General features: G+C 54.4%; 2 protein-coding genes across 3 annotated transcripts; both read left to right on the top strand.

Annotated features, from left to right (window-relative positions):
• Nucleotides 1-973: 973 nt before the first annotated feature.
• Nucleotides 974-6,412, top strand: DUSP11 (dual specificity phosphatase 11). Its single transcript, XM_068920566.1, has 10 exons — nt 974-1,159; nt 1,474-1,549; nt 2,436-2,567; nt 2,782-2,905; nt 3,491-3,551; nt 3,880-3,926; nt 4,456-4,531; nt 4,844-4,969; nt 5,402-5,446; nt 5,685-6,412. Exons 1-10 carry the CDS (start codon nt 1,125-1,127, stop codon nt 5,938-5,940), a joined length of 978 nt encoding a protein of 325 aa, XP_068776667.1. The 5' UTR covers nt 974-1,124; the 3' UTR covers nt 5,941-6,412.
• Nucleotides 6,413-6,825: 413 nt separating this feature from the next.
• Nucleotides 6,826-20,124, top strand: STAMBP (STAM binding protein). 2 transcript variants are annotated; one of them, XM_068921013.1, is made up of 10 exons: nt 6,826-6,912; nt 8,575-8,815; nt 12,887-12,962; nt 13,618-13,713; nt 14,616-14,991; nt 15,691-15,815; nt 16,762-16,899; nt 18,111-18,223; nt 18,438-18,537; nt 18,999-20,124. In XM_068921013.1, the coding sequence occupies exons 2-10, from the start codon at nt 8,601-8,603 to the stop codon at nt 19,053-19,055; spliced, it is 1,296 nt and encodes a 431-aa protein (XP_068777114.1). In that variant the 5' UTR covers nt 6,826-6,912; nt 8,575-8,600; the 3' UTR covers nt 19,056-20,124. The 2 variants fall into 2 exon arrangements, with proteins under 2 accessions (XP_068777114.1, XP_009678556.1); XM_009680261.2 differs by lacking the exon at nt 6,826-6,912 and adding an exon at nt 7,853-8,283.
• Nucleotides 20,125-20,631: the final 507 nt, after the last annotated feature.

Raw genomic sequence — 20,631 nt, forward strand, 5'->3', positions numbered from 1 at the left:
TAGGCGGCAGCGGCGGCAGCGGCGGTGGCGGCGGGCACCCGCGTCCCGCCGCCCCCCGGCACCCCCGGCCACAGGGCGGCGGCGGGCAGCGGGTAGGCGACGGCGGGGACGCCGGGCGGCTCGAGTCCCGGCGCGGACGGCACCAGCCAGGCCGAGCCCGGCGGCGGGTGCGCGGCGGCCACGGGGAAGCTCAGGCGAGGCATGGCGGCGGCGAGGAAATTGGGGGTTTTCTCTAGAAAACGAGAACAAAAGATGCAGCGATGGGGAGGGGGGCGCCGAGCCGGTGAGCGTCCTGGGGCAGGCGGCCGCCCCCCGCTCCGCCGTACCTGCCATGGCCGGCTGCCCGGTGCGTGGGTTTGTTTGGGGCCATTCTCACGGTAACGGGGTTCCGGATCCCAACCACCCCTCCTCCTCCCGGAGGCACCGGCGGCACCGGTGCCGGCACCGGGGCAGGGCGGCGGGGGCGGGGGGGCAGGAAAGCCGGGACCAGCGTGGAGGGGGATGTTGGTATTGGGGTGCCGGTACTGGGATGGGGCGGGGATGGTGGTGCCGGTACTGGGATGGACTGGGCGTGGGGGTGCCGGGGATGCTGGTACCGGTATGGGGTGGGGATGGCGGGGCCGGTGCCGGCAGTAGCGGGATGCAGTTGGGACGTCGGTACCGGGATGGGAATACTGGTACCTGTACTGGCTGGGGATGCCGGTACCGGTACCGGGATGGAGTGAGCATACCAGCACCGAGGCAGGCGGGCCGCTAGCGGGGCGGCAGGGCCGGTACCGGGGCGGTGACGCCTGTACCAGGCCGGCGGTGCTGGTACCGGGGCGCCGGGGCCGGTACCGGGGCCGGTACTGGAGCGGCGGTGCCGCCGCGGGACCGCTAGGGGGCGCCGCGGCTGCAGGTGGCTCATAGGGGGCGTGGCCTCCGAGGGGGGCGTAACTTATGGGGCGTGGCCTCTGGTCGGGGCGTGGCCTCTAGTCGGGGGCGTGGTGTTGGCTAGGGGGGCGTGTCCACGGCGCCGGGTTTGGGGTGGGGCGTGACCAGGAGGCGACATCCCCGGCGACGACGGCGGCCGTGCGGGGTCAGCGCGGCGGAAGTGGAAGTGGCGGCGCAGTGAGGGCGCCGCCATGCCGGGCTGGGGGGGCGGCCGCGTTCCCGACAGGTGAGCGACGCCGCGCCGGGTCTCCCCCCCCTTCCCGGGGCCTGCCGTCCCCTCCCGGGGCCGCCCCGAGGCGCAGCGGCGGGTGGCCCGGTGCTGCGTGGGCTGCGCCGCCTCCGGGCCCGGCCTGCCCGGCCTCAGGGGCGGCGGCGCCGTGTAACAGAGCGCTCTGGAGCGCCTCCGGCGTGCCCTATTTGGGGGTTATTTGGCCCAAAACCCCGGGAACCGGCGGTCCGTTGGCCTGAAGGGAGCGGGGAGCCCCCGGGGCCGGCGCCCCGCCGTCTAACGGCTCCTGCGCGCTCTCGCCCTCGCTCTAGGTGGACGGACTACGTGCCGCTGGGCAGGCGGCTGCCCGGCACCCGCTTCATCGCCTTCAAGGTCCCCCTGAGAAAGGTGGGTGCGCGGCGCGGCGGTCCAGGGCGCGTCCGGGCTGGGAAGCGGCTGTTGGAAGAGCTGCGCTACGAGTCGGTGGGCAAATCCTGTCGGAAGGGAGGGCAGGAGCGCGGCGCAGGCCGGTTTGCGGAGGGCTGTAACTCGGGGGGAGAAGGAAGCACAGCGTGGTCTCGCCTAGGCGAGCAGACCGCCTGCGTGAAGCTGTCGCAGCGGCGTTTACGCGCTGGAGGTGAGGGGGAGCGTCTCCTGGGGGACGAGGCCGGTTCGGGTCCGAGGAGGTCTCTTCGGGCCGTCTGCGTGGCAGCAGCGAGCTCTGCCAGCGCCGCGGCCGTGTGGACAGGGTGCCAAGCCAGAGTTTCCGAAAAGAAGGGTCTGAGGGGTGTTGTGCTGCTGCTGCGTGCATGCCCAGGGCCAGCCAGCCAGCCCGCACCCTGCCACGTCAACGTATCCACTGTGTGTTAGAGGTAGCTGTGCTATTTTGGGTTTTTTATGTTTTTTGTGTTTCTTCTAAGGATAGCAGCTACTCCTAAAACATGGTGGATTGGATTAGAGCTTTTGGCAGGGAGCAGGGCTGCTTATTCACTTCAATTTGAGTTGAAAACCAAGCTAAAACTTCATTTGCTTGTAGTGTTTGTGATGCTGTGGTGGTTTGCCACAGCATGGAGGCTTTAGTCGCTCTTGGGATCCCTGAGCAGTCTGTGTACAGCCTTCAGCTGCCAATGTAGTTCTAGTTCCAGTCTTAAAATTGCAGCTGAACGGTCCTAAATCAGTAAAGGCCCAGAGCACATTCAGGTTTGGTTTGGTGTGACTTATGTGTTAGTCTGTATCTCCCCTTGGTCACTGCACCTGAATTTAATGTATGCTGTTAAACTTTATTTCTTCTCAGAGCTTCAATCAGAATCTTCATCCACAAGAGAGATTTTCACCTCGTGACCTCCTTAAGAAAATCAAGGAGCAAAAGGAAGAGCTGGGCCTGATCATTGATCTAACATACACGACTCGCTACTATGGGCCAGAGGTCAGTCCTTGTCCAGAACTCAGGAAGCGGAGTTCTGTTGAAGCCCTGATGTTGCAGATAGTCAAAGTAGAAGTTTTCTTGCCTAAAACCCTGTTGCTGTTCTTTTGGGCTGAGTTTAAAAGCTTGACTTTCTAACTTGCGCCGTGTGATTCTTTAGTTGGTCAAAATCCTTACGCTTTTTGCAGAAGTTATCGGACTCCTTTGTTTCCCGTAGGAGCTACCAGCCACGCTCGGCTACTCAAAGATCTTGACGATGGGACGTGAAATACCAAATAATCAAACTGTTTTTCAGTTCAATTGTGTTGTAAAAAACTTCTTGAGAGACAACAAAGATAATGGTAAGCGTGGATTTCCCTTGCGTTATTGAGCCGTGTTGATGGGAAGGGTGCTGCTGACTTAGAGATCAGGGAGGTTCTGTAGTAGCCTTGTGAGCAGCTCCTCTGTGCTGGTCCAGGTGAATTTTTTTTCCTCCCCTTGGCATATGACTATCGAGGCGGTAACATCACTTTTTTTATGGTGGAGAGATTCATCCTGGCTCTGATAATTTGGCAGTGCGTTGAGCTTTAATGGAGTTTGAGACTTCATCTCTATATTGGCTGTAAATATCGATTCCTCTTTAGCTGTTGCCTAAAGCACTGAGCCATTTATGGTCAAGAAACAAGTGGAATATCCTTTTATGCACTTCATAAATGTATCTTGCTCTCGGAGAGTTGTGTGACCACACAGATGAGGTCACAGGACTTAATGAGCTAAATCAGCGGTGATAAATGGTTGTAAATATGGTGATCTTGTTGCATAACCATGTCTGTTTATGTACTTGGGTGTGGTTGTTGGCTGACGAATGTGATTATCAGGCTTGTTTTCTGGTTGGCTTTTGGAAAAAGAGCACTTTAAAAATATAACCTGATTATTATGTGTTACAGATAAACTTATTGGAGTGCATTGCACGCATGGCTTAAACAGAACTGGCTACCTGGTTTGTAGGTGAGTTGTCCTTAGTCAAACTGGGTTAGGTGGTGGCATGAGCAGCTTCTTATGGCTCCAGAAGGAAATCTTATTGCACCATAAAACAAGAGTCAGGTGGCCTGCGTAATCTCAGACTGGCAAGGATTTAAACCTTATAATCTCCAAGAAGGCTTTGTTGTTAGGAGTCTCTTTTTATCTCCGATTCCAGCCAGCCAAGGGCAGATACTCCATTTTGGCATGTAAATAGAAGATCTAAAAACTTCCTGTGAGATTTTGAATTGTCTCTAACCTGTCAATGTTTCTGTAGCTAGTTCTGTAATTGGAGTTTTCTTGCTGCTCTGTTCAGGTACCTGATTGATGTTGACGGCATGGAGCCAAATACTGCAATAGAGTGTACGTATACGTATCATCATCTTGTTACGATGCAAAATGTTTATCATCGGCTTGTGGCTAGATGGTCAAAGGATTTGGGCTAGCTCCAGTGGAGTAACTGTAGCTCATGTATTAGTGTTCGCTTATGGTTTCCTGTAATGTAGAATGGGAGCTGGAAAAGCAGAGCTGTTAAGGGGTTCTTTGAAGTGAATTGAAATAAGGCATTAAGTTTAGGCTCCTGCCACAGGAGCGTGGAACTAGCCAGAACGGAGCGGACCTTGGTCTTTTGCACTGAGTCACAAAGTGGACAGTGCCACCCTGTAGCTCTGCCTTGCTATAGCCTACGCCTCTGCCTTGTCGCAGGCTGCCCTGTAAAGGGAGGCATACGGTATATTGAGTCAACTTGTGGCATGCCTGCCCTTTGCCTCTCTAACGTGAGCAGAGCCATTGGTTGAAGGGGTTAAAATCCTTCTGGAAGGTTTTGAGTGCTGGGCAGCCCCAAAGATCTCTTGTACAGAGCATCGTTAAAACTCAGCTCTTCTCTCTCCAGTGTTCAACAGAGCTCGAGGGCACCCTATAGAGAGAATGAACTATATTGAAGATCTTAGAAAGAGATCTGCAAAGAAGTAAGTCTTTTTGTGTGCATGGGGGGGGTGCACGTGCTAATTGAAAGTTGTTTTCAAGTGACTGGTACAGGCTAAACTTTCCTGGCTCCTCCTGCTTGAGGTAGAACAGGCCGGTGGATAAGGAAGAAGGTGGGCAGTTAGGAGACCTGTGTTTAAAGATCTTCTGCACAGACTTTTCACAGGCCTGCTGCCGTCCCCTTTTTAGTGGAGGAGTGATGCAAAGGGGGGGTGGATTTATATGTAAAAGAGCTGTTGTGATCACTTGGCGAATGGCTTGAGGACCCAGGCGAGACTAACAGAGTTGTGTTTAAGGAACTGCGATGTAAAGCGCTTGGGCTCTGACTCCTTCAAAGGAAGAGGTGCTATACAAAATACTGAAAGGCAGCTGGTGGCTGAACATCTGCATCATTCAGAACAATTCCCGTTAGCAATGCCCAGGTAGGTTTTTGCTTCTCGCTTCTGTGCGTACCGTACAGCTGAACAGATGGAACAAAAAGAGCTGTTCTCTTATGTTAAGAAACTTGAATGTGTTTTTATAAGCTGCGACTTGTCTACGTGCAAGAAAGCACCTATTTCCTCGCCAGCTCTGCAGGGAGGAAAAAGCTCCTTGAGGCTTGTCTAGGGCTTACATATCAATGTTGAAGCGTTCCTTGTGTCTGCAGCAGCGCAAGCAAAGCGCTTTGCCTCTGACCACAGTGTTTGTGCCTGTAGTTGCGGAACAGCTTAACTGACCGTGCTGGTGCTCGACCCTGTTGGGGCTGGAATGCTCTTAAGATATTTCAGGGGAAGAAAGCACTTCCTTTGAATTGGGTGCCAAGTAAGAGAGCTTTTTGCTTATAGTGAAGCAGGAACTTCTCTTTCTCTTCTTAGGCTCCTCCCTTCTCAGCAAAGATGGCAGGGGAACAGTGGATGCAGGTAAATAGCTTTCTCTTGACTCTGACAAATGTCCTGGCTGTGATACTGCCACTGCAGCTCCTGCCTGGTCCTTCTTGTACCAGTGGAAAGGCCCTTTATATCCACATCCTAGTGGGTTATTGGTTTTCACTAGATGGTGTGGGAGCTGCAAGAACGTACAGCCTGGGAGAGATTGAATGGGATTGAATTCTCCTGGACAGCTTGGCCATAGAGATGAGTTACCTAAATTTTCTTTCAGAAACTCCAGCTCTGCCAAGGACGGCAGGTGTGACAAGGCACGTGCGCATCGACAGGAGCTCGCGTGTGAGCACAGTGTGGCCAAGCAAAGGCAGCCTTGCAGTTTGGGACCGAGGAACTGTCCAGTTTCGTTGCCTTATAGCAAGCAGTACGATGGACTGTGTTTTCCAGCGCAGGATCCCGGCTTCCATCTCCCACAGGAAACGAACGTAGCCAAGAAACGCAGACGACGGCACAGGAAACCTGTGACAGCATAGGAAATGCTATACAAAAGGAAAGCCGTTCCAGGGCCGTGTTTTCACCCAGGAGGAGCTCTGACACGAGTCTTGCTAGTTCAATGAATGGGTTTGCCATAACATCCACCAGCAGCTGAACTGACAATCTGGAAGTGCCAAGGAAAGTGTTTTTAATCTGAACACAGCTCTTTCCCTCCCCCGCCTCGGGTACTTTTACAACTCCCCCTTGGAAGTTTGGAAAGCGTGTCGCCCGTACTGGAGTTCTAGCTCAGCTCCTCGAGGGACACTGAGAACAACCGTGTACCTACGCTGACCTAAAACCTTCCCAAAGAAGTGTCTTTGTGGGCATCCCTTTAAACTTGACAGAAGAAGCTTTTGTTTAGGGTCATATGTATGTCATATATAATTGGAAAAAGGATTGGATATGAAACAGGAAAATTTTTTCCTCACCAAACTTTGCTGAAGTAAATTTCTGCAGTGCCTAAATTCTCAATATTTGGTGTTGACCAGAGTTTCTCGGGTTAATGGGTCGGGCCTGCAGGTGTGGGGGAGGCCGGGAGGATTTGTGCTTCGGTTCTAGCCCAAGATGAGTAGTTCTTGGTAGAGAGCGCTCCTGGAGGTGGTGGAGGTGTTACTGGGGTGAAGGAGGACATTTTGGGGGGGAGAGCGGTGGTTTTGGGGGGCGGGCGGCCCCTTTAAGGCGCACCACCCCCCACCCCCAAGGCAAACGTAGTGACGCCAGGCTTCCGCCCTGCCCCAAGATGGCCGCGCCCCCTCTCCCCACGGCCGCAGGAGTGTTCCGAGGGGGCCGGCACAGCGCGGCCGGGCGGAAGCGGCAGGTGGCTGCGGCGTGCCCGGATGTGGCAGCGCTTCGCCATTGGCCGCTGAGAGCGAGGGGGCGGGGCGGAGCGGTGCGCTGCCGGCGCAACGGCAGCAACCCGGAAGCGGGAGGGAGGTCGGGCGGGCAGCGGGACCCCCTCGCCGCGGCGGCAGGTCCGGGCCGGGGCCGGGTCGTGCGGGGGGTCCGCCTTGGGGGGGGGGGTCCCTTCCTCTCCGCTTCGGGGGTGGGAGGGAGCCCCGGCGGCTCCGGGGGAGGGAGGTCCGTTGTGGGGGGGGGGGGGAGCTCGGGCTGGGGGCTCCGGTTTGGAGCGGGTAGGAGCTCGGGGTGGGGGGGTTGGGTTGTGAATTTATTGTTGTTTTTCGTGAGAGGAAGGGCCGGGGGGTTCTGGTTTGGGGGTGCTGGGAGCTCCGGGGGGGACTCTGGTTTAGGGGTGGTTTTTTTTCTCCTTTGGGGAAATAAGGGGCTGTGGCCACTCAGCAGAGTGGTTTCAGTTCAGGGAGGCGAGTGGGAGCTCCGGTGTGGGGGGCAGCTGAGTGTCCCCCCTGGTTCGGCAGGGGTTTGAACCCCAGGAGAAGGTGAAGCCCCCTCGGAGCTGTGGCTCCGGCGCGGTTCCTGAGCGAGCACCCCGTCGCGGCAGCCTCGGACGGGACCGAATCCCACAGTCCTTATTTAGGGGAAAAAGGCCTGCGGAGGCCTCTGGCGTCTTGGCCATGATGCAGGCTGAGAAACGTGGGCCTGACTGCCTTAAAAAGGGGTTTCTAGCTCCGAGGTAACCCCAGAAAGGCAGCTTGTCCACTGTTCAGGATCCTCAGGCAGCACCTAGCCCGGCTCGGGCCCTTTCCCCTGTTTAGGAAGGAGCCACTGTAAATCATGACGTCGTGCGCGTGGCAGTGGCATTGCTGGAAGGCTGGCAAGACGCTACGCGTTCGGCTCTATGATTTCATGGAAAGTTTAACCCTTTAGCTGGCCCAGGATGGCTGTTCCCCACAGGGACTTGCATAGGGGAAGAGCGTTGAAGAGGGTTTCTGGGCTATCTTCCCCTCGAACGGTCCCGGTGCTTTCTCGCCCTGGAGTCTGTTCGCTTGTTCCCAGGGCTGTGGGTGAGCGGAGCCGGCTGGCCAAGAAGGGGTTCGTAGGAGCCAAGAGGGAAGCGGACGCGCGGATCGGGTTGAGGTGCATTCCTGGGGCGCAGGGTGTGCCTGTCACAGCGCAGGGGAGAGAGGGAGCGTGTTTTCGTGTGTGGCTGAGAGCCGTTTGGGATTGAGCTTGTCGGCCAGAGAAGCGCTGCGGAGCAGCAGGCGATGTCTGGAAGGACGGCCTTGAGCTCCGTCCTCTTCTCCCTGCTGCGTAAGCGAAACGGCAAACGCTGCGGCATTGAAACCCGGCGTAGAGCTGCACCTCCTGCTTGAGTCCAAATGAATGGCTTTGCTGCCCCTGCCCCAGACTAATGACAGGGGAAAAGTGGCAGATTCTTCCTTCGTTGTGTGGAGAGACGAGGAGGAAAGAAGCAGCAGTTGGGAAAGGTGTGCCTTGCCATAGCTAGCAGGGGTAGGATTCAGACTGGTCAAACCCTAGCTTGAAATCAAAGAGTAATCCTGAACTTGTGGCTGCCTTTCAGATCATAAATATCCAAGCGCTGTCTCCAAAAAGTGCTTGGCTTCTCCCAGATTCCTCCCTGAGGCCTGCTTGGCCCATGCATTAGACTTTCCTCTGCTGGAGAAATGATTTCTGTCCAGGAAGGGAGGTTCCGAGGAGCCTGGATAAGTTACCTGCTTGCAGTGGTTTTGACACGCTTGCCTTTCCTCCCACCCCAGGGTTTGTCGGCGCTGTGGCAGCTTTGATGCGCGTCGTTATGCCTGATCACGCCGATGTCAGCCTCCCACCGGAGGAGCGAGTCCGAAGGCTGATCCAGATGGGGAGCGCTGTGGAAGTGAACGAGGACGTGCCACCGCGGCGCTATTACCGCTCTGGAGTGGAAATTCTCCGCATGGCTACCGTTTACTCGGAGGAAGGCAATATCGAGTATGCCTTCATTTTGTACAACAAATATATCACGTAAGAGCACCTTTGCTTCATTTGCGAGGAACCCGTGTTGCTACAAAGGCTTGTTATTTTTGTCTTGCTTCGAGTGTGCAAAACCACAGCCAAGCCTTGCTGGCCTGGAAGAACTGGGTTCTGTCCAGAGCTCTGCTGCTGAGGAGGCCTGAGAAAGGCTCGTTCTGAATTTCACTTCCGCTGGGGTAAGGATCCAGCCAGCCTAGTTAGAAAGAACAGGAGACGTAGCAAAGGTGCCAGGTACTAGCAGGCAAACACTGCTCACCCGTTTGCAGGACGGATATAAGAGTTCCTTTTAAATCCAGGCTTGCCTTATAGTCCTTCATCCCAGAGCGACAGCTAGTGAGGACTCCTGTCAGCAGACGGGGAGCTTTTGGCTCCCTGTATTTAGAAGCGGATACTTCCTGGCGTTTTACCACCACAGAGCAGCTAATTTGGTTGTTGACTTGCCTGCCACATCATACGAATGGGCAAGGGTCGTAGTTTTATAAAGGGGCTCTTGGAAAGGATATAGGCTGGTTGGCGATTTCACGAATAAGCCTGCTTTGGGAGAGAGGCCTGGTTCACATTTGGTTTATTAAGGGCTGGTAGAGCAGGAAGTGGGTTCCTCCTTCGAGCGCAGGGATCAGTTGCCTGGGAGTGTAGGTTTAGTTCAACAGCTCAGAAACAATATAATCCCTCCCCCCGTACACACGTGCACCCAAGCCCCTTTTGAGGAAGGATGTGGGGAAGAGGACTGAGTCCCAAGGACCTGATCCCAGTCAGCTGGTGCTGACAGCATATGGGTATCTTGGGTCCTGAGCACCCTCCTAGAAAGCCCCAGATCGGGTATAAATCCAGCTGAGACCCCGCTGTTATTTCAGCTGCCGGGACTGACTGTGTGGACAAGCACAGAGCCGTGTGTTTGGGCTACTGTCTCAGCCGCTGGCCGGAGAAAAGCCATTTTGGGTCTGAAAGCCGCGCTGCCATGCACTGGAGCGTACGCCGTGCTAACGCGGTGACGTGCTGTCGGATCTGGCTTGTGTCTGACCGGCTTGGAGTTTGAGCAGAGCAAACGTGCCTGTCTGTAGCTGTGCCTGTGCCTGTTTAAAGGGCTAAAAGCCACGATCCTCAGAAAATAACCCAATGGCACCAATTGTCCTGTTTCTTTAGGCTTTTTGGCCAAAAGCCTGTCCCTCCCACCTTCTCCCAGTTTTAGTGGTCGAAGGGCCGGCTCTGGTATGCGCTCTGCTGCGCCCACGTTACCTACATATCCCGAATGTGGTTGGCATCTCTGCTGGCATTTTCTCTCCCTGCCCCCGTGTGCAGGGTTCCTGCCCCTTAAATCCAATGCATTTTTCTCTGATTAGCTTTGCTTCCCGCCTTACACTTCCTGAGCTTTTATGGGCATTGTAGCGAGCTCCCTGGGACGCTGCTCAGGGAGCTGGGAAGTGTAAAACCCTTGGGAAGTTTTCCAGGCTGGTTACGTAGCTGGAGCCAAAGGAGAAACTCTTTTCTAGCTAAACAAATGAATTAAGTGCACCTTTGCTGTTTCATTATTGCAATGATAGGTGCTGGCGTGTTTTCCCTCCAGCAGCTTTTAAATGCTCGTGGCATTTACGTTAGCCTCATTGTTAGGCTGCCGGGAAGGTGAAAGACTCTTGTGTCAGCAGTGTGCTTTTCCCAATGCTGATGAATTTGAGTGGCCGGTCTGGATTATATGAAGATATGAAGTTAACCTTGTCATTGCATTTCTTTAAATGAAGGCCTGTCTTTTCCGTAGCGATGCTGTAGCTCAAGTGAAGGCAATAGGCTTGAGGCAGAGTTTCTAGGTGTGCTTCCCCGAGGGCGTGATCCAGAAGGCAAGAGCATCCTAAATGGTGCCTTTAGCAGGACTTGAGCTGCTCTCCCCTTGCCAGAAATGGGGCCTGAATTGTTTCCCCTGTAGCTTGAGCCTAAATATGCAGTCAGTGATGCAGCTGGGGACTTTGGCTGTCCTTTCTCAGAGCCGAGTTCCCTACCTGAGTGTATGGCCTCGTGCAGGCGCTTTCCGCATCCGGCTCTGGCTGGGGATGGGGATGTCCCTCCTGGGGACAACTCCATCCTTGAGAAGTAAGCGAGAGGCTCTTGGCTGCACCCCTGCACTCGGTGCATTTGCTGGGAGCAAGCGCTCTGTCCTTGGGAGCGAGTCCTTGTCTTAGCGGGGACTGCGTGGCCTTAGGAAACTGGATTTCTCTTTTCTCCCAATATCGTGTTCCCCAGATCTTGTTGATCTCGCTGCGAGATTCAAGCCTTGGGATTTTGGGAGAATCTTGTCTAGGCCCGGGGTGATCTCAAGGTGGACTGGCACTGAGATTCCCGTCGAGGCGGCCAGCTCCCTGCTTTGCACCAGACTGCCTGCTTGATCTCGTGCGAGTCATTTAGCTGCTCAGCACTTCTGTTTCCCCTGTGTGAAATGAAGCTAGTTGCCCAGCTGTCCTCATGAGGGGCTGGAGGGCTGCATGGGTATCTGTAAGTATAACCAAAATGGACTTTTAGGACATATCTCTTGTCGCCTGGGAAAACATCTGCTTGCTTCTGTTGTTTTACTGTACTGGGAACAGCTTCTTCCATGCTGGTCTGAGCAGATTTGTCCTTGAATCACCAGCAGGCATAGTAGGTTGCTTTTGCTAGAGCAAAGTAAGAAGAAAAAAAAAAAAAGACATGGATTTCCTGTGGTGTTTGGGCTCCTGGGTTGCCTGCGTGGCTGTGAGCTCCTGGGCTCTGCTAGGATTGGCTCCGAGGGTTTGCGTGGGGTTTTGCGAGGGATTGGGGAGACACCGGCTTGGCACGTGGACTGCAGCAGTGCTTAAAAATAGCCTGTGAAGCGACTGCTCAGTGCCAAACAGCTGCTGTTCACAGTGGACCCAGGAGCGCTTGGAGGTTTGGACGAGCCCAAAACTTCTGGTGATGGGAGCTGCGGGATTAAGCGCTGCCAAGACTAGGATGAGCTGTGGATAGGAAATGCAAACTGTTCCTTCCCTTCTTCTGCCTCCTTCCCCAGTCTGCTGCTGCCTGGTCTTGCCTTGAAATCTTCCTCTGGCTGCCCAAGCACTTCCCATCCTGCCCATTTTCCAGCCTTTCTTACTTGTGGAAACCCAGCTGGTTTCCCTACCCTTCCCAGGCCAGCATCTGCTCTTAATCCTTGTTAATTAATCCCTTCCATTTTAATCTGCAAGCTGTTGGCAGCAATCGCAGCCATATTTTGTCTCCTCGACACAGTGACCTACTTCACAACCACCAGCTGGGAGCAGGGACCTTGCTGGGCTCTTTGGACAGAGCGAGGGCTTCTCCGTGGCTCTGGGCAGTGACGTGGTTCTGCTGATCCTGCAACCTCTGGCAAGAGCATCTTTGTGCTCACCATGGCAACTGGGAGCGTTTTGGGTTTGCAGAAAGCACTTCCCTTGCCCAGAGGGCTGGGGATTTAAAGCAACTGGGTTTATTCATCGTACACGCGGTCGTGCAACAGAGGCGAAAGACTTCTGCTGTAGCAGCTGAGGACGCTGTGAACTTGCTTTTAGCCTACCTGCAAATTTTGTTTTCAAGGTCTGAGCTAATTCCCCCGCACAAGCTGCTCTGTTCCCTGGTGCAGAAGGACAGTATGAGCACTGAGTCAGCTGAGTCCTTGAGCCTGCCCGCAATCCCTTTGGATGCTCACGGAGATGTAGGCAGGTGCCTGAGGACCTTCCTGAGTTGCTGCCAGAGTCCTGTGTGTTTTAGACTAGTTTATTAATATTTCTGTTAAAAGCAAATGTATTTGTGCCGAAGGATCGTGTCTGAAGCCCAGGTGCAGGAAAAATCCCCTGTGCGAGGTGCTCCCCTGGGACTGGACAGGATCCCCTGTGTACCCTGAAGACCTCAGAAGGGCATTATGGTTTTTTTTGCAGAAAGGCGGACAAGCATCCTGATTGCAGGGAGCAGGGTCCAGGGAGGTGGCAGAGCAGGCGGTCTGTGCTGCCAGGGAATGCTCTGTACCCCCAAAACCCCACTTACTGCCTCGTGCTTGCCCCTTTCCGCTGTCATTCAGAAACACAATCGCTCTCGTGTTTACAGGCTCTTCATAGAGAAGCTGCCCAAGCACCGTGATTACAAAAATGCTGTCATACCTGAAAAGAAGGAAACAGTGAAAGTAAGTAGTAATGTTGTTGCCAAGTCTTTAAGGGCTGCTTTTGGAAAAGTTTTGGGGTCAGAGATCTTGCGTTTTAGTGGCTCCGGGACGAGCGATCCCTCTTCACTCTGAGAAGCGCTGGCTCATCCGGGCAGCCCTGATCCCTTGGCAGTTATAGTTTGGGCTTTTTTTTACTCAGTCATACCTGTGCTGGGCTGGCTGTGGTTGTATCATCTAATTTACTTTCTGTTGAGCGCTGGGGCTTCCTTTGCTTGCTGCTAAACTCTCTGCCTGTCAAGCAGCCCTGGCTTTTCCTTGCGCCGTGACTGGATGCCTAGTGCAGAGTTCCTCAAAGGGTTGCCCGGGAGGTCCTCGGAGGTTGCTCACAGCCAGAAGGAGCTCCTGCCCTCTCTGCTCAACATTGACCAGAAGAGCAAAGGACAGCACCACCTAAGCTCATGCTCGGTGTTGCTGATGGTGCTGTCTGTGCCACCTAGCTAGCATGGCTGCCTATCTGCAGCCTCCCAGCCTGTCTGCAGACGGTGGTGGAACTGCTTGGGCCCTTCCTGCACCACGTGCCAGAGGAGGGTTTATTCTCTCTGGGTGCTGCATGTCCATTGATCCTTGCATCCACTCTGGTCCTGCGGTTACAACCATGCATGTTTCCTTCCTTCAGAAACTGAAAGAAGTAGCCTTCCCCAGAGCTGAAGAGCTCAAGAAGGAGCTATTAAAGAGGTACGCCAAGGACTATGCTAAGTACAGCGAGCGGAAGGTGAGTGAGAGGAGACTGGAGGCCCGTGCTCCCCAGAAAACCCACAGCCACAAAGGGTTTGGAAGAGGGCAGGTCTCCAGGGCTCCCTGGATGCACTGAAATGTGAAGTCTAGGTAGCCCTAGCTTGCAGGGTCCATCCAGCCTTGTCACCCGTACCAGAGGGAATCGGCTGGCTCAATCTCCTTTCTGCTGCTATTATGTAGGTGAATCTGTCACAGGCATCCCTGCATCTGTTCTTGTGGCACGTCCTGGAGGCAGTCCGAGCTGGGAGTCCCCATATCTTGCGCTTTTTCTTGTTTTAGGTCGTTCTTCAAAAGCTCTTGCAAAGGGAGCAGAGAGCAGAGGGGGAGATAGATGCACTCGCATATGGTTATCTAACAACTGCACCAGCTTCCACCTTTCATTACAGGGGGGGATACATTGTTTGGTTGCTTGCTTTTCCTTTTTGTCCCAACACGAGGTACAGGCCTCATGATTCAGAAACTCGTCAGGCAGCTGGTAGCAGCTCAGGCAGGCATCTGGGCTTCTGCAGGCAAAGCAGAAAACTCTACGGTCAGTTTTGCTGTGGGTGAGTGCGTTTTTTGCAGCTAGGACAGAGGGAAAGGAATCTGGAATTATATTTGTGCGAGGAGGGATAAGGCAGCAGTTTACTGTCCTGGTCTAGGTAGCTGTTTGGATGGAAGTGCAGATCTCTGGTTTGCAAGCCAGAGCTTCCTTGCAGGAGGAATGCTTTTTGCTGGTTACCTTTTGCAGGCTACTTCTAAAAGTAATCTGGCATTGATGAGGGTCTGCAGGCAACAGGTTGAAAGCTACAGCTCCAAAGGAATGACAGTGCGTAGGCTCCTGCCTCGAGCTTGTGTTCTGCTGTCTGCTGATGTCCTTTGATGTATTTCTCCCTGCAGAAGGAGGAGGAAGAGGAATTTGCACGCAACTTGGCTTTGCAACAGCAGCTGGAAGAAGAGAGGAACCGGGTAGCCCTAATGAAGCAGCAGCAGGCAGAGCAAGAGCAGTTTCATGCCTTTGAGGAGATGATTCGACGGCAGGACCTGGAGAAGGAGCGTCTGAGGATAGTGCAGGAGTTTGGCAAGCCGGAGCTGAGTCCCAAATCCCTGGATGGGCCCCTCATCCCTGGCGTGGAAAAGCCCCCAACTGATTTAACCCTGAAGGTTCCTGTCTCTCCAACTCAGCCTGCGAGTCCGTCGGCAGGGACTGTGTCATCCAAACCTCCTGTTGTGGACAGATCTTTGAAACCTAGTGCTTTGGAGAGCACGGAAAACAGTTAGTACATCTCAGTGCAGCCTTCTCCCTTGCTGGGGCTGGAAGGCTTGGAAGTATCTGGTCATGGCTCCATCCCTTCCAGGGATTTGCTCTTCCAAGTCACTGGATATTCTCACCATGGTCCAGCAAAGGTTTCGTAGGACTGGGGAGGACTGGCTCCTTTCAGGAATCAATCCCATACGCTTCTCCAGCCCGGTCTCTCTGCTGATCTAAAGTCTACAGCCTAATTTGGCTCTTGATTTTAGTAGGTCCAAGTACTCACTGGAGGTTGGGGTTTAGTTCCTGGCTAGGCTGGCTAAATTCTTTTCTTCTGCCAAATATGGCACCAAAATACTGATTCAGTCTTTTCCAAATTACTGGTTCTTGACCAGTGAAACATCTTACTTTAAATGACACTTTGTAAGTGTTCATGTTTTCGTTTTCTTTAGCAAAATGCTAGGTTTTGGGCACGCTTGTAAAGATTTCCTTCTCTCTGTGTATCTGTTTCCCTGTGTGAAAGAGGTAGTGACCATAAACGACTTCGTAAAGTGCCACAGTGACTTCATTAAAGCGTGAATGCTGTTGTAAGGGTAGACATTAGAATAGTTAATATTTCCAGGCTGATTTTTTTCAGTCTAGTCCCTCTGGGTACTGCCCTGAGGGAACTTTTCTCCAGTGTCCCTGGCGGCAGTGCTCACTGTGTTCCCGTTCTCCCCACAGACGCAAGTGTGGATGTTCTTCGCCAGGTCATCGTCCCTCGGGAGCTCTGCCAGAAATTCCTCCAGCTGGCTGATGCCAACACAGTTCGGGGTGTGGAGACATGCGGGATCCTCTGTGGGAAGCTGGTAAGGTGCTAATCCTAATTAAGACCCTAAAAATGGCCCGGGGCTATACTCCCAAGGTTTAACCCCATGCAATAGCTTTGAAAAAGGCTAGAGCAGCTCCAGAAATCCTTGCCCAGCAGCCGGATTCTGCTGCAAATGGTTATAGGGCAGTGTCACCGATGACTAGGATTTCATAGGAGCATTGGGGATGATCTGCCTCTCCTTTTCCTCCCTTGTACATTAGGATTTCCTCAGGCTGCATGTTAATGTGAGCTGACAGCTGCCAGGTCCCTGTGGGTGTTCATTTTCCTGTCTCCTGTTGATGACTCTCTGCTGGGTACCTGCCTTAAGCACAACGTTCCCGTGTTGCCAGTGACGGGCAGCTCCGGGTGACTTTTCCTCTTGGTACCAGCAGCACTGAGGGATCGCAGTTGTGAACTAGGACCCTCACGAAGACCAGGTTTTGCCCACACAAACCAAAGACAACTCCAGCCTGTCTCCCCTGAGTCTCCTGGGGCTGGTCTGCTCACAAGAAGTTGTTTGACATAACAACTTTGTGCAATCCAGCTGCTTCCAGGAACATATTGGTTATTTAATTATGAGGCATCATCCCCTAGCAAGTGGAGAGGTTTCCTTTGGGTGGGTATCCAGGGCTTCTTTGAGCTGCATCACAGCAAAGTCTAGGAGAAAGCTGTGGGCCGTGCTCGGACTCCAAAATCCTGTGACTCCTTTGTCAGTAACTTGCAGTCACGATTTCTGTGACCTGTAAATGGATGGTAGAGGTGTCCCTGGGTTTGATTCTGGAGCTGGCCTTCCCTCAGCTGGGCCCCCTGTGTGGTGAATGCAAAACTACTTCATTCCCAAAGCTTAAGAAATTCCCTTTGCGCCGGTGGGCGGCAGCAGTTTTGACTGCTGGTGGGGAGAGGGGGGGTCTGAAGGGTAACGGCCTCCCTGCGCTGCCTTGCAGATGAGGAATGAGTTCACGATAACGCACGTCATCGTTCCCAAGCAGTACGGAGGCCCCGATTATTGCAACACGGAGAATGAGGAGGAGCTCTTCCTGATCCAGGATCAGCACGGCCTCGTTACGCTAGGCTGGATCCACGTGAGTCTCTTGTCCCTGCTTCGCTTCCAGACTGGCCTTGGATTCAACCGGGAAGGAGTGGGGTGTGTGGAGCCAGGCTGGTGGAGGAGGATATGCTGGGGGAGACGGTAGGGAGCAGGGAGCATCCTGGATTCATCCCTCAGGTGCCATCACTGCTCACACTGCTGTGAAAATCCAGGCTTGTTCTAAGCTCAGGTGGCTTTCCTAAAGCATTGGTCCAATTGGAAGTGGGGTATTAGGCATGGAGCTCACATTTCATCAGCTAAAGGCCAACTGCGGAAGCACTGTCCGGGCAGCCTGGCCTCCCGCACGGCGCTCCCGCTGCGAGGGCAGAGCCTACCCCGCGGTGCGTGCTCGTAGTAGCACTGCCTTTTGCAGCCAGCTGTGTGCTGTTCTGCCACGGGATGTGCCAGTTCCAGATTCCTGCGCTGGCTTCAGCGCTGCCCTGCTGCCTGTCCCCACGGAGCCTTTGGCAGTCGGATCGGTGCCAAGCAAAACGTTTGGTGCTGCTGAGTAATCTCTCGAAAGCAGCAGCTGCCTCCCAGGCTTTGACAAAGAAGTGCCTGCTGCATGTGCCTGATATGTGTGGGCTGTCTGCTTTTGGCATTAACTCTTTGGTGTCAGGCCCGTAACGTGCAGAGACCTGCAGAAATCCCTCTGACCTTCCTGCTAGTCTTTGCAACAAAAAACAAACAAGCAAAAGGGAAAAGGAAAAAAAACCTTTCTGCAAGAGCTTGGCTATGAAATCTAACCCTCAGCCAGTCGGGTGAAGCAGTTGCTGCCTGAGTTCTTAAAACCTTTGACCATCTCGGTGGGATGTGGTATCTTGAAGCGTCTTGGCAGTATGTTACGTGCCTGACGTGCTGTGCCCCAGAGGTAGCCGCATTTCAGAAGCGTGTGAAGTGACTGCCCTTCAGGGAGGCATGCATCAAAGCAAGGCCAGTGTTGTGCCCTAAAATGTAAGTTTGCGTGGGACGTGGTCAGAAACCTGGAGCTCTTCCTGCGCTTTTTCCAAATAGAAAAGAGGAGCAGCCTTTTTGGGTCAATCCAAAGCCGTTTTCTGTCTGTTAACAGTGCGCAAGCAGGTACCCTGTGCCACGTGAGGAGCAATGTCTCATCTCTGTTATGGTCTTATCTTGGCAGACGCAGCCTCGGACCCGTCCTCCAACCCTGCTGTAATTTCCTCTCCTTTATTTTGCCCTGTGTTTCAGACTCACCCCACGCAGACGGCCTTCCTCTCCAGCGTGGACCTGCACACGCACTGCTCCTACCAGATGATGTTGCCAGAGTCCATTGCTATTGTGTGTTCCCCGAAATACCAGGAGTGAGTATGGAAACGGGGCGAGGAAGGCCTTCCCTTCGGCCCCCAAGTAAGGAGACGGCTCTGCAGCTGGGAGCTGGGAGAGGAGCATCCCGCGGCGTGGATCTCTGCTCTCGCTCGAGACGAGCGGGCTCGGGGGGGCTCCTTCCAACGCAGCAACAGGTTTTCCTGTTCCCAGAGGCTTGGGCTGTTCAGAGCTTGTGGTTTTTTACTGCAGGACGGGCTTTTTCAAGCTGACAGAGCACGGCCTGGAGGAGATCTCTTTCTGCCGGCAGAAAGGCTTCCACCCGCACTCCAAAGACCCCCCTCTCTTCACCGTAAGTCACCCGCAAGGCAGCGGGGGCTGCAGGGCTGTGTGCCACAGGGCACGTTGGCTGCTTGGGTTTAGCTGTCACGGGGTGCCAGGCTAAGACCCAAGGCAGGAGAGACAGTCAGGGGCTGGCAGGGGCTTGCCTCTCTCTGGAGCCGAGACGCAAATGCTGTCTCTTGAGCTGTTAGCGCGAGATGGAGGTGCGAAAAGGCACGCTTCCCTGCAGCGTCGGATTGAGGCAGGGGTGAGCGGCAGTGGGTTTGGAGGAGAGGTTTGTATTTGTGTCCTGCCACGGTCTCCGTATGATGCTGGGCAGGGCGCTGGTTCCTGGTCCATCTCGCTTTCTGCCCTGCAAGAGGGGGCTGCTCTGGGGCGCAGGTTGTGTACGGAGGTAGAGCAGACTTAGCTGAGCTGTGGCAACGTCTGACTAACCCTCTGCCCCCTCTTTTCTCCTCCTCTCTCTTCCAGACCTGCAATCATGTGACAGTAATGGAGAGGGACGTGGTACTGATGGATCTCCGCTAGGCCTCTTGCCTTAACCATGTTTCCTGTGAACCATCTACCTTCCTTCTAGGCCTAAGGAAGATTTGTTTCCTCCCGTAGCAGATGATTTCTACCGTGTAGTGACCCTTCCCCTCCCTCCCCCAGTAATCGCGGTGAAATCAGTAACCTGACCTCAGTGGGAGCGGGCGAAATCTCAGCGCCCGGCGTCGGGCTCGCGAAGCGAGGCTGAAGCTTGAGGTGTGGGGAAAAGCTAACTGGAAATTCAAAGACCGAATCTAACGCTGAAGCAGTCGTGTAACTCTTTAATCTGTGGCTAACCCAGCTTCTGGGGGAGTTCCTCGTGAGTTTCTACAACCCTGAGGTGTGGAAACCTCTTCAAGTGCTTTCCAAAGTGGGACTTGCCCAAGCTAACTGGTGCTCTGCTTTGCCTCTCTTTCCTGATTGCTAAACTGTGCCCTCGGCTCAGCTGGTTGGAGTAGATGAGTCTTTGCTGTAGTTTTAAGATCAAATCCTTCCTAACCCCTCTCGCCCCATACGATAACCCATCTTTGCGGCGCCCAGCGTGTCCCACTCGCTGGTACTTGGGTGAGGTAGGAAGGGGCCCAGCCCTTGGGCTTTCTCCTGCCTTTGGAGACCCGCGTGTCCGTGTTTTGGGGGAGAAGGTGCTCAGACGCAGCCCTGCTTTGCACGAGCTGCTGAATTGCAGCAACGGTGAGGGACGTCTGCTTATTTTATTCTTTTTCCCGGCTGGGGGTTTCGCCGCGGCCGTTGAGCTGGGCTGGACGGCGAAGGGTCGGGCTCGGCTCACACCGGTGTTGCAGCGGAGGAGGCTCTCGGCTGCTGCGTGTTGCGCGATGGCTCTGCGAGGCCATCGCCTCTCGCGCGGGGCCGGCCGGGGTGGGAGGACTCCACGGCCCTGGGACCCGGCCGCTTGCCTGGGCTCCTGGGAGGGGAGGAAGGCGAGAGTTGCCTTTCCGCCTGGGATACATATATACGTGCTATATATGTAACGGGCTTGTACGTCTACATGCAAAATGGCAAACGAAGTTCTTTGGTGTACAGTTTAATACAGATGGATTATGTTACCTTGCATGGGTTTCTTTTGTTGCTTGGGACAGCGGGAATGTTTTCTTTGACCTAGTTTGTGGAGCTGGAGGGGAGCAGAGTTACTGGCCAAGGTGGGGGGAACTGATATGTTTAGGGTATTTATTTATTTACAGCAGGCACCTCTAGCATGACACCTCTACTGCAATCTCTTGGTCATTTTTGGAAACAGGCTACCCCTGGCAGCAGGAAGGAAGCCAGGTGACTTCACGGCATCTTTGGGAACTAACTTGCAGACCTAATTAATTTAAACCACACTGGGAGGTGGGTTTTTGCCACCCTGGTTTAGGGGCGTTCGTCCCCCCCGTGTCCGTGTCGCTCTGACGCTCTTGGCGTGGGCGAGAAGGAGCCGCCTGCTGCGACCCTGGGGACGGCGAGGGGACACTAGGTGTGAAAGCCCCTCGTGAAGCAGCGATGCCTTCGCCGACGGGTCAAATTGGTAGTGAATATCAGCGAATTTGTCTCCGCTCCTCGGCCCCGAAGGTCTCGGCTG

Source organism: Struthio camelus, chromosome 27 (genome assembly GCF_040807025.1).
Source record: "Struthio camelus isolate bStrCam1 chromosome 27, bStrCam1.hap1, whole genome shotgun sequence".
NCBI classification, from domain to species: domain Eukaryota; kingdom Metazoa; phylum Chordata; class Aves; order Struthioniformes; family Struthionidae; genus Struthio; species Struthio camelus.